The following is a 13,230-nucleotide window of genomic DNA, read 5'->3' as shown; positions in this document are numbered from 1 at the left end:
AACTAACGAAAAATATAACCAAAAAAGTGATCAGTTTTTGGCAACTGTACTTGCTGGCACCGAAAACAATTCTTGATGTTGCGGGCAGGGCCGTTTCGGTTATTGGTTTTGTCTTGTAGTTCCAAGACATTGCTGTAGCCTGTAATGGTATTGATATCAGCTTGCTTTTCATAAATATGAATTTCTGCGAAAACCAATAAGTCTTACGAGGTGCAGATTAAATCTTTTTTCAATATCTTGCACTTATCTTGCACTAAGAAGCATACATTTTAACGTCTTGCATGTAAGTTGTTGGAATTTGATATCAAGTTCACTATCTTTCCACGAGTGTCATTTACAAGATCCCCTTGAGCATCTACATTTCTGACAATCATCACTCTGGAATTTGCATAAACCCTAGTGCAATTATTAAAAATAGAGTTGTTTTGTAGAGGTGCTGGTTTTCTTTTTATTCTATTAAGCGTCTCATTCCATAAAGTTCTTGCTACTGTGCTAATCTAGATGAGCATTTGCTGCAAATACAATCAATTTAACGCATGTCTATTGTAGTGTGGATCTGTATAGTCGATGGCCCTGTCTTGCAGTATTGTGATGTCTAAAGGTGTATTGCGCCTTTCTTATTCGATTAAAGAGTGCAGCGAAATCTGAGCAATCGTTTTGTCGCACGATCCTCTCTTGTTTAAAGATGTTGAACGAACTTTGCTTTGAAGATCCAGGCGACGCATAATGCTAGCAGGGAGCTCATACTTTTCAATAGGGCGCAACTGAGAGAGATTCACAAAAGCGAAAACTGTGACACTATCAAATGGGCCAGCTGATTGCAAATCATCTGTTGAAATCTTCGATCTACGTAGTTGAACACTAATTAAAGGAATTTCAACTTTGAAGTCTAATCTGAAGTAAAATAATTGAACTTAAAGCGATTGCAGTAAGATTCTTGAATTATTTAACTGGCGAAAATAGCGCCTTGGCCCTTTATCTGTTGATCTTAAAATCGATACCGGTCTACAATAGGGATTTATAGGTCCCACCAAGTTTGAGAACCGTAGGTTCAAGCATTTTCGATATTGATCGTACTGAGTACAAAATCACTGTCGTCATAATTATGTCAGTACGTAACAAGTAGTTATTAATCAGACAACGTTTGGTTTATCGACAGACTGACCGACATTCAAAGGGGTTAGGGTTGGACATATCAAAATATAAAATATATTGTGAAAATGCGTCGCCCAACCTTTGGATTGAATGAAATAGTACTTTTACCAGAAATGTTTTTGCCACATACATATTCTATTGTAACCTCGTTCCTGAAACACATAGGTGTAGCTTTACCGCCATATTCACGGTATTCGTCCAATCAAGCTTCCTCTGATTTTTGGCCATTTCAAAAGGGTCTGCCGTTTGCAAGTATCTGTTCAGGGTGCCAAACTCTGACTAAGCCAAAGCTTTCCATAAGTGGAATAAAATCCTAAACGTGTATAAATACGAAGAGGAGTATTTCAAGGGAATGTGTTAGAGATGATCACGATAATCATTTTGTTATATTTCACGAATGTTTGTAAAAGGACTCTCAATTTGACATGTAAGCTCATTTGGTATCGTGCATAAGTACTAAACAGAAGGTCGTTGGTTCAAGGCCCAAACCTGACGCATTTCTCCATGACATTGTTACTGTCATAACATGCGACATAGTATATCGTGCGCACGACCTAGTAACTCATGCGCACGACTTAGTTTGTCCTGCGCACGACTTAGTATCTTATCCGCACGAGATTAATAAAAACATACACATGTCACCTCTGTGCCACCGTAAGAATGACATCAACTATAGATAGTTTATGTTCTTAATAATAGTTCAATGTATGTGAAATGCACTTAATCAACAAAGTCAAGTCTGTCCAATCGATAACTTGCCTTAATTCAAAAATCAAACAATCCAAACCTGCCATAAAATTCAAGTTTATTTCACATTGAATATCATTCAAGAAATAATTGTATTATTTGTTTTAATAGTCAAAACATGGTGAAATACAATCAAGTAAGTTTTATGCTACATTTTTTAAGCACGCTGGTAGATGCCTTACGACTTTAATTTATAGTGTTTTTATTGTGTTTTTTCCACACTTAAATATATATTCTGAAATTTAAACAGTTAATATACTTTTCTTTATCTAGCACTACATATCTCGAACATTTAAGGGGGCATCTACTTTCAATCTTTAAAAAGATATATGTATTATTATGTATAGTGCATTTGACTTTATTGACCAAAACAAGACGAAAACCTTAAACGTGAAATATTAGCCATTAAAAATTGGTTTTTTTATTAATAGCTACTTGGCCACAAATTACCTAGTAAAAAGGACAAAAACAATTTTTTTGTACACTTATCAAATATTTTTTTACCTCTGATTTTTTTATACACTTGGATTTGGAAGTAATTGATCTTTTCTTTAATAGAGCAACAACCCGATGATCTAATCAGCATGAAGTTCACACCAGCCACAACCATCAATGTCAAGTCTCCATCTGACGCCTCTCCCGTCTGCCTGACAGACATGATCCTGTTTCATGGAGACAGGCTGATACTGGTTGATCCTGACAATAAAAAAGTGAAAATGGTTGACCTGAGGACTAACAACCTCATGTGCCAGGTCAGTATGCTAAGTGGACCACGGAGTATTTGTCTTCTCCCCGGGGACAGGGTGGCTGTATGTTCAGTAAATGGAAGTATTCAGTTCCTGAATGCACTGGGACAATTGTTCCTTGAAGAAAGCATCAAGGTGGGTACTGGAAGTCAATATATTTGTTACCATAATGAAAGGTTAATAGTAGCTTACTTAAGTGGAAAAGTTGTTATAATGGACATGAGTGGAAAAGTCAAGAAAGACAGTAATGACAGTGGGAAGTCGATCTTTAGCATTTCATTATGTCTGACAGTGGTCAGTGAAGCCCCGGACGCAGTGATATTTGTGTCCGAATCTGAGAAGAACACCATCACCAAGCTGGACATGGACCTTAACATCCTACAGACATTCCAGGATCCTGCACTGAGAGGACCAGCAGGCATGACTGCAGTGGGAAGCAAGCTGCTTATCTGTGGTTCTGAAAGTAACAACATCATGTGCCTACACCTGCCGAATAGTCAGATGATCCAGCTGCTTGGGGAGAAGGATGATTTACAGTATCCATTGGGTGTCTGCTTCAGTGAGCAGCAAAACAGGCTATATGTCAAAAGTGGTTGTAAAAGTGTACGTGTGTATAGGCCATCAAGGATAGTTTAAATAAGAAAGGGAGTGTGTTGAAGAGTGTGTCATGCAAAAAAAAATCCAGGTCACATGACCTACTCGGGTATATTACATTGTATATGCTAGTGTTTTACAGATATAATAAGTTTAATAGTAAAGTATTTCCTTTCAAATCATTATAATTCAAGAAACAACTGTTTATAAATATTTATTTTAATCAACCCTTTGTGGTTGTATAGGTAAACAGAACACATTTTAATTGAAGGGCTGAAAAAGATTTGTTGTGGGTAGTTGAAATGACTGAAAATATAACCTAAAACTACAGAGTTATTTCGCATTAATATGTCATTAAAACCTGAGTACAATATTGTACTCTAATGACCAATTGTTTTTTGTTTTTTTCGATATGCCCACCACAAATCGTTCATATAAGCTTTTGTAAAAATATGTTGGTCTCATTCAGTATTTCAACAATTGTAAAGACAAACGCTTCTTCACGTTAATTCTCGTTGATGGTAATTTTGTCAATGAGTGAAAAATAGTAATCATTATGGAATAGACAAAATAATTAGTCTAATATCGTGATTTCGTATTACTTCTTTAAAGTGTTAATATGACTGTAAATACATGTTTGTTAAAGTAAGTGGGTAAATACACGTCTAGTACAAGGATGATTTATAAGCGGATTTAAACGATGAATACACTAATATTTTCAATGTTTATTTTGTAACAAGACAGTATATTTTTGGGAGAAACTAGTCTTTAATAATCGAAATTACTTAAACTCAATTTGAAATGATCTTCTTTAAAATATTACCAAAGTTCAAACCAATAATCTTCAACATCTCCTGCATAAAATAAAATTTTAAATTATGCCAATCTGCATTCCAAAATGAATACATTTGAACATTAAGATGTTTACATTTGAAGATTACTTATAGAATGATATATGGTTGACCATGGCTTTTGGTTGATAATTACCCCAGTGGAAGGAATAATTGCCCGAGGGCTTTAGCCATGGTCAACCATGTATTATCCTGTATAATACATATGTTTTGTCATTTGTCAATAATTTCAAATAGATTTAAAAACATGATTTTGTGGAATAATGAAGGATATGTCATATGATTAGCATGTAGTCTGAAAGTCTTAAAAATGAGATATAACAAAATGGTTTGAATGGCATTAGCTGCGAAAAAAACGAGTGAGTGGAAATCAAAATAGCAAACCTTTTCGTACGTGTTTTCAGAATAAGCCTGCATTTTTTCCATTCTTCAAATATTTCCTGTTTTACATCGGCTGATTGTGGTGTTCATTTCAATAGGTCAGCACAGCTAGGATCGATCAAGCCTAGGAGCAGTTTCATAAAAATCTCGGCTTGAATGACCCTAGCCATTTCGCTGGAATAATTAACATTTCTCAGCGAATAAAGTAAAACAAAACGTTTTAACAAAACATTTCCTTGTCTCACTGCTGTATGAATATTACCGAATGTAAACATCTGGTACGGTTTCGGGTAGTACTCGTTACTGAAACATGGAAGGTGGTATTATTGGTAAAACTAATTTCACTATTATTGCATAGTTCCATTTTAATCCCTTTACAACTTTTAATGTTTAAATGTTTGCCTACCAAGTATACGGCGGCCATTTTTATGTTCGTGAAAATGACGTCAGTGTTCACGTTCTCGTCTTCGTCAGGCAATTATGCCATAATCGCCTTGACGTGCCGTGATAATCTCACGGGCGGAAACGATAATCATTATTGCGGGAACGAATTTCTGTAGTAAAATGTTACTATTTATAGTAACATGTGTATTATGATCATGTAATGATCATGTAAAAAGATACACACAAAGAGAAATCGTTGTGTGTTTTTGTATAAGTATATGTATGTTGATTGTTTTATTCGTTTTACATCTCTGGTGATGGAAAAGCCTTAATTTGTGTGATAAAGATTACAGCTTGGTGTTTTCTACATAAGAATATAAAAAAGCGCCAAGAATGAACATTTATGAAATGTCAACGTTTCTGCCAGTGAAACATGCCACTGCGTGTGTTGTATGGTTTGATTGATTTAGTCAGAAATGATATTGACTACATGTACCTTTATCTCTAATTCTGGTTAGTTTATTACATTTATTAAACCCCTAGTGGCGAACATTTTTATTTCCAAATATCATCAGAGAGTGGTGTACACCGGCCAATACTTGATAAACTAATTCACCCACAAATCATAATATTATTATTTCTCAAATAACAGTAGCTAATTTTGAATGTGTTGTATTCAGTTTGAATGATTTGGTCACTTATATTTGCTAAGTTGAATTAAATGTAAATGTTTTGGTATGAATAATTTAGTTAACAATATTAGCATAGTTAATAAAGTTTGAATGATTAAGTCACACATATTTTCTATATTATATTTAGCTAGAATGCTTTTGGTACTTATATTTGCTATGTTCTATTACAGTGTTTACTTATACTTTCTGTGTTGTATTTTGAATGATTTTGGCTGCTAAGTTGAATTAAGCCTGAATGATTTGGTCAAAAATATTTGCAATGTTATATTTAGTTTGAATAATGTTATATAAAATTTGAATGATTTCGTCAAAGATATTTGCAATGTTAAATGAAGTTTGAATGATTTGGGCCACAAAGTACGCAATCCTAGATAAAGTGACACACATAATTTGCTATATAATATATCGTTTGAATGATTTACTCACTGATATTTGCAATGCTATATTTAGCTGGAATGATTTAGTCACTGATATTTGCTATATTATTCTTAGATTGACTGATTTGGTCATCCATGTTATGATTTTGTCACTCATATTTGTTATTCTGCTGCTGTTTTTTTCCCTGATGAAAATGTTGATGGCAATCTTTGTACTATGGAGATGAAATAGTGAAGAATTATTGTATCTGTATACTTTTTCAAATCATTTATAGTTGGAAATTACTTTAGTAAACATAGTTTAAATTCAGTTTCTAATTTTATTGTTTGTCCAAAGCATATCAAGATATCTAAGGGTTATCTACATGACTGTATTAGAATTTTCAACAGTCTTGTATACATCCCCAAACGAGGTTTTATCATCAAATCCATTGTGATTAAACACTAAGTGTGACCTTGACCTTTGAGGTAGGGACACGGGTCTTGCACGCGACACGTCGTCTTGGTATGTGGAACACATGTGGCAAGTTATTTTAAAATCTGTCCATACAAGAGAAAGTTACAGCCCAGACACGACAACCTATACTCTATGTCCTTGTATGCAGCACTCCATTGTGAATAAACACGAAGTGTGACCTTGACCTTTGAGGTAGGGACACGGGTCTTGCACGCGACACGTCGTCTTGGTATGTGGAACACATTTGGCAAGTTATTTTAAAATCTGTCCATACAACGGAAAGTTACAGCCCGGACACGACAACCTATACTCTATGTCCTTATATGCAGCACTGCATTGCGATTAAACACTAAGTGTGACCTTGACCTTTGAGGTAGGGACACGGGTCTTGCACGCGACACGTTGTCTTGGTATGTTGAACACATGTGGCAAGTTATTTTAAAATCTGTCCATACAAGGGAAAGTTACAGCCCGGACACGACAACCTATACTCTATGTCCTTATATGCAGCACTCCATTGTGAATAAACACTAAGTGTGACCTTGACCTTTGAGGTAGGGACACGGGTCTTGCATTCGACACGTCGTCGTATGTGGAACACATGTGGCAAGTTATTTTAAAATCTGTCCATACAAGAGAAAGTTAAAGCCCAGACACGACAACCTATACTCTATGTCCTTATATGCAGCACTCCATTGTGAATAAACACTAAGTGTGACCTTGACCTTTGAGGTAGGGACACGAGTCTTGCACGCGACACGTCGTCTTGATATGTTGAACACATTTGGCAAGTTATTTTAAAATCTGTCCATACAACGGAAAGTTACAGCCCGGACACGACAACCTATACTCTATGTCCTTATATCCAGCACTGCATTGCGATTAAACACTAAGTGTGACCTTGACCTTTGAGGTAGGGACACGGGTCTTGCACGCGACACGTTGTCTTGGTATGTTGAACACATGTGGCAAGTTATTTTAAAATCTGTCCATACAAGGGAAAGTTACAGCCCGGACACGACAACCTATACTCTATGTCCTTATATGCAGCACTCCATTGTGAATAAACACTAAGTGTGACCTTGACCTTTGAGGTAGGGACACGGGTCTTGCATTCGACACGTCGTCGTATGTGGAACACATGTGGCAAGTTATTTTAAAATCTGTCCATACAAGAGAAAGTTACAGCCCAGACACGACAACCTATACTCTATGTCCTTATATGCAGCACTCCATTGTGAATAAACACTAAGTGTGACCTTGACCTTTGAGGTAGGGACACGAGTCTTGCACGCGACACGTCGTCTTGATATGTTGAACACATGTGGCAAGTAATTTTAAAATCTGTCCATACAAGGGAAAGTTACAACGCCGGACGGACGGACGGACGGACGGACGGTGCGATTTTAATATCCCCACCTTCGGGTGCATAAAAAACATAGAGACTTGTCTTTTGAAACCTTTTAAAACAAATATGATTGCATTTGAGCTGTGTGGTCTAAACAATGGTCAATCTCAAGATAAATACAATTATGAAAAACAAGTATCCAAGTTGTCCAAGAATTTGTCAAGGAGACCAGTATGACCATAGTTTATGAAGACAGTGCCAAAATGGTCTCTAGAGTACAACAGGGCTTTTTTAACCTTACAACTTAGTTTTTCAATAAAAGATGATCCAGTGCACACAAAGGTACTTCATTTCAACACACACAATTCATCAATAACTGGAAGCATACTTCATCCATCGATATAACAGACAGCCAGAGTGTGGCAAAGCTATTGAATTATAAAAAAATATCTTATTTTTCTCTCAACACTTTTAATGGGAAACAAGATAAGTCTGCATTCATAAGCAACATTCAAACATCAATTAAACTTCAGGCAGCCCTTCAAGTCAAGTCAATATTTGTTTATTGTCGGATTCCATATAATCAAATATTTACTTGACTTGAGGGGCCCCAAAACATTATGTCTCCCTCTGCTTTGAAATGCGGACAGATAATTCAACCCAATAGGGATTAGGGAAGTGCATTGTTCAAAAACATAAGTTTTTCAAACTGCAACCTTCTGGCTTCAGTCTATATCATATACCTGTATTAAAGAGAGTTGGGTGGAAGTCATGGGCCATAATCTGTTCACTGACCACATGGCTGGTATGGTGTATGTCCATATGGATCTTCACAAGCATTTCTGGAAGGAGAACCCTCAGCAGATAGTCCAGGTACTGAAATAGAAATCAACAATAATTTCATTCCACTATGGACTATTATTTAACCCTCCTGGTGTTTGGGCGTAAAATATATTTTAAAGTAAAAGACAATATAATTTTCATAATTATATCAAGAAAGTAGTACCTCATCCAGTGGTTTTAAAATCAAAGGTTACCACTTCCCCTGCATTTGAAACTCAAAGGGCATTTGTCATAAAGTAGAGGATAAATAACCCACTTATCTTTGATATTTGTAGAAGTGGCTGACAAACCTTGTTATCCTGTTTACAGAAGATGTTTTCAAGGGCCTGCATGACTGTGTCCACTTGCTCGTCTGTGTAAGAACAAATACGCGAGTTTAAGTCCAGCTCTCCTGAAACAAAACAAAACACAGGATACCTTTTTACAATGTTGTTTACAGTTGCAATTTTAAATCTTTTTTTTTAATATCAGTTCATACGAAACAATAAAAAAATAAAAATACAGCAGGATAATAATGTGCATACTTTTTGTGTGTTGTTTGGTTTCTTTTTGAACTTGTATTTAGAAGGGAAAATTCAAGAATGTATTTATAGCATTATAGAATTAAATGGTTTCAGCTTTCTCAGCTCCTGGTAATAGAAATGGGAAATATGAATTTCATTTCTCCCGCTCCTTGCTTCAAGTTGTCTCGGTCGAAATCTAACAAACAAATTATTTGATGTCCCCTTAATTAAATCATCATCATCCATAAAAGTACAGTGCATATATTCCTAAAATTGTTCAAATGCCTTACTTTTGCTTCTTCCTCCCTGCTTGAATGCAATATGTCTCTCGCAGAGAATGTATCCTCCAAATATTTTCTGCTGATGCCTCTCACTCTTATCAACCATGTACTGCAGCTGCTCCTGGGTCAAATCTTGAACATTGCTGCAAAAAAGGCATGGCAAATGTACAAAAATAGAAAAACATGTCCTGCAAACAATTGCTTTAGAACTACAAAGTATGCTTGGTACATACCATTGTTTAATATACCGTAAAAGAAAAGTTTAGCACAAGTTACATATAGCTGCTGTCAAATAAAGTGTTTCACAATTCCATAGTATAGTGTCTGTTGTAGCCCTTTCTATTGTGGAAGCAGGCACAAATGTTTTTATAGTATATAGTAGTACATGAAAGAAACTTACATTAATGATTATACATAATATGTGTATTGAACACATCTTTAATCAATAAAATGAAATGACAAAACAAGATTCCTTGAAAGCAAGGTGAATAATCTGGTCTTTGTGCAGGTATTTCACTCAAACAGTTGTGGGTTCGATGCCCATCAGGGATACATGTACATCTTTCTGACAATCTTTTAAAACAGACACATTCTGGTTTTACCGGTGAAGGAAACTAGACCTCAACAGTCTTAACATTGAGCTGCCATTAATTAGTATAAACAGTCTCTTATATCCTTTACCTTATACATTTAATCTCCGTCTTGAATTCCATTTCTCTCTCCATGGTCATTTCACTCTGAGCAGAATCAACTTCATCATTCTCTTCAGATATTGTCTGGTTTTCATCTCCTTTGTTCATTATGAAATAACAACCTATGTTTCAACAAAGAATATAAGCTAATATTTTTAACAAGAGGGCCACGATGGTCCAAACTTTGGACCATCCTAAAACTTAAAATCCTAAAAATTTTAGTTACATACAAACATTCTGAGGTACAATATTAAACACATAAAAAGTGAGCAACACACAAATCTTTACAAGCTTTTAGCATACTTTGTGAGGTTATCAAACCACAGAATAGCTGATAGCTAAACATAGTACATGATCATTTCCTTATCAGTTAAACAAGTATCAAAGTTGTCAAAAATTCAATGTAAACATATTGTTCAAGCTTTATTCAGAAAGGTTCAAAATGGTCAGGTGAGTATGATAACGCTTTTGCTTATGTGATCTTCGTATTCAGTAATTTGACAAAAGATGATCTAGTTTACACACAAGTTCTTCATTTCAACACACATATATCGATTCCTTTCAAGTGTTTTTTGGCCCATTATGAGGCCGAAATTGAATATGTCGACAGGTTTGACGAATAAAAGATTTGAAAACAAGTTGAACACGTGAATAATGTTATTTTTTCCCCTTTTTTTGCCAAAACGACGCTATATTCACCAAATGGCCCCGCCACGTATCCATTGAAAGTGGAATAAACCACCAACTTGAAGCATACTTCATCCAAATACATGTCTTTACAAGCATTATGTCTACTTTATGAGGTACCTCGTCACAGAAAAATAGTCTTTAAGTAATTAACATCAACAGATTGTGGTCATCAGCAAGAAATAACTATGCAAAGAAAGTTGGTTTTTGTATTCAATTTACCTTGAGGCGGCCATTCAGCATGTTCAGAGACAACTGTGGATGAGGCAACTGTGGATGTGGCACTGTTCCCTACAGCATCTGAAACACACAGCTGAGTTGAATGTATACTGTTACAAACTCATTAAAGCTAAAAGGTTCACACAAATATACTGGTATTCAGGTACAAAAATAACACCTGCAATTATTAACAAACTAGATGCTTACATCACCAAATTACGAACATACAAGATCTAGATGTATAAATCAACATGTGTTTTGTCATTCCGAGAAACAATGTCCCCCAAAGCGACACCCAATAAATGATTAAATAACCCATACTGAATAAATCTGTTAATTGAGAACGAGCATAAGTTTTACTGAATTAAGCTTAACAAACTTTCTGAGGTTTGACTTCAACACACACACACAATTCATTACAAACCTTTAGCATACATCATGATTACTTTAAAGTCGATGCTTGTCTAGATGCAACAAAAACATGTATGTACCTGTTTCAGATCATAAACTCAATTAATGTAAGGATGGCTCAGAGTTATAGTGTCCGCCTCGCAGCCAAGATGTGCTAGGTTTGATCCCCAGTCAGGAAAATGTTCTAGTTTCCTCTCATATTTACACTCAATACTGGTGAGTTTGACCAAGGAAACCGACTGGAGTGTGTTTAAAATAAGCTGTTAGCTAACTTAGCTTTTACACAATCAGGCTTAAATCAATTAGTATGAACTAATTAGCACTTTAGTTTACCATGATAAGCATGTTCCAAGACTTTTGCTGATTCACCGAGGGCATCTTCAGATGTTTCTGTGACCTCTGTAGTATCTGCAGCTGTATGACCATCTTTAACAGCATCTGAAATGTATCATAATTCTATACCGAGCCCACATCTGCCATGTCACAATGCCTTGAGATATTTAAGTATTTGTCTTATGTTCACAAACATAGGTTTCAGGAGATGTAAGATCATTTTACAATTTTAATAAGTTACATACAAGCATTCAGAGCTACAATTTTGACAAACAGTAACACACCATTAAAGCTTTTGGCATACTCTGTGAGGTAATAAAACATAGAAACATGTCTTTTGAAAACTTTCAAATGAAGTACGATTGAATTACATCTGTATGGTTTAAACATCTGCCAATCTGATGATCAATTCAATTATGTTAAGCAAGTATAAGAGTTGTCCAAGAATTTGTAAAGGGAAGCAATCTCACCATGTTTAAAGAAAGGTAAAAAAAAAATGGTTAGACAGTATAAAAAGGCTATTTCTTATGTGACCTAACAATTAAGTTTTCCGACACAAGATGACCCAATTCACACAGAGGTTCTTCATTTCAACACACATATTTCAGCAATATTTTTTACGAATACTTCGTCCAAATATATGTTAAAGAGTACAATAAGCCTGATTTTAATAGATGACAAGATATCTAACATTTGTAAGCAACACACATACATTCCATGTTCATCTTGTTCACCGTCTCCGTGGCCTAGTGGTTAAGCGTTCGCCTACGGAGCGGGAGGTCATGGGTTCGATCCCTGGCCGCGTCATACCAAAAGACGTTAAAAATTAGTACAAGTAGCTCCCTTGCCTGGCGCTCGGCATTTAAAGGGTAGTGCTTGGAAAAGTGGTTTACTCAGTACTGGTTTAACCCAGGAAAGTTGTACCCCGTGTATCGATGCTTTACACCGAGCACGTAAAAGAACCAAGGGGTCTCTTCGAAAAAGAGCTAGGGTATCGCACCCGGACTTCCTTGTATCCCACCACTGTCTCTTCAGCGTGCTGTCCCTTCAGCAAAAACAAAGGACCCCGTTGGAAATAAGTGCTTGCACTTTCACGGGTTATCCTTGACCGCAAGGTCTAAAGAAATACATACATACATACATACATCTTTACAAGCATTACTGTATGTCTACTTTATAAGGTACCTTATCACAGAAAAATGGTCTAAGTAATTAACATCAAAAGATTGTTTTCACCAGCGAGAAATAACTATGCAAAGAAAGTTGGTTTTTGTATTCAGTTTACCATGAGGCGGCCCTTCAGCATGTTCAGAGACAACTGTGGATGAGGCAACTGTTCCACTGTTCCCTACAGCATCCACAGTGATTTGGTGGGAATGAGCTGAATTTTGACCTTTACAAAATTTAGTGACATTTAACCTAAAATAACCTAAAATATATATATATTTCTTCAGATTCATCAAAGGGGTCACTCCTACCAACTATCTAGCATAAATAACTATGAATTACTGCACTTTTACAAAGTCAGA

General features: G+C 35.8%; 1 protein-coding gene across 1 annotated transcript; it reads right to left on the bottom strand.

Moving 5' to 3' along the window:
* Positions 1-8,467: 8,467 nt before the first annotated feature.
* LOC128237955 (uncharacterized) lies at positions 8,468-12,426 on the bottom strand. The gene is made up of 7 exons (XM_052953530.1): positions 12,414-12,426; positions 11,702-11,806; positions 10,961-11,038; positions 10,041-10,173; positions 9,369-9,502; positions 8,866-8,966; positions 8,468-8,608 (listed from the first exon to the last, which is right to left on the bottom strand). Exons 1-7 carry the CDS (start codon positions 12,424-12,426, stop codon positions 8,468-8,470), a joined length of 705 nt encoding a protein of 234 aa, XP_052809490.1.
* Between the last annotated feature and the right edge of the window lie 804 nt (positions 12,427-13,230).

Source organism: Mya arenaria, chromosome 6 (genome assembly GCF_026914265.1).
Source record: "Mya arenaria isolate MELC-2E11 chromosome 6, ASM2691426v1".
NCBI classification, from domain to species: Eukaryota; Metazoa; Mollusca; class Bivalvia; order Myida; family Myidae; genus Mya; species Mya arenaria.
Note: the sequence above shows the minus strand (reverse complement) of the source record. Positions and strands in the feature narration are given on the sequence as shown.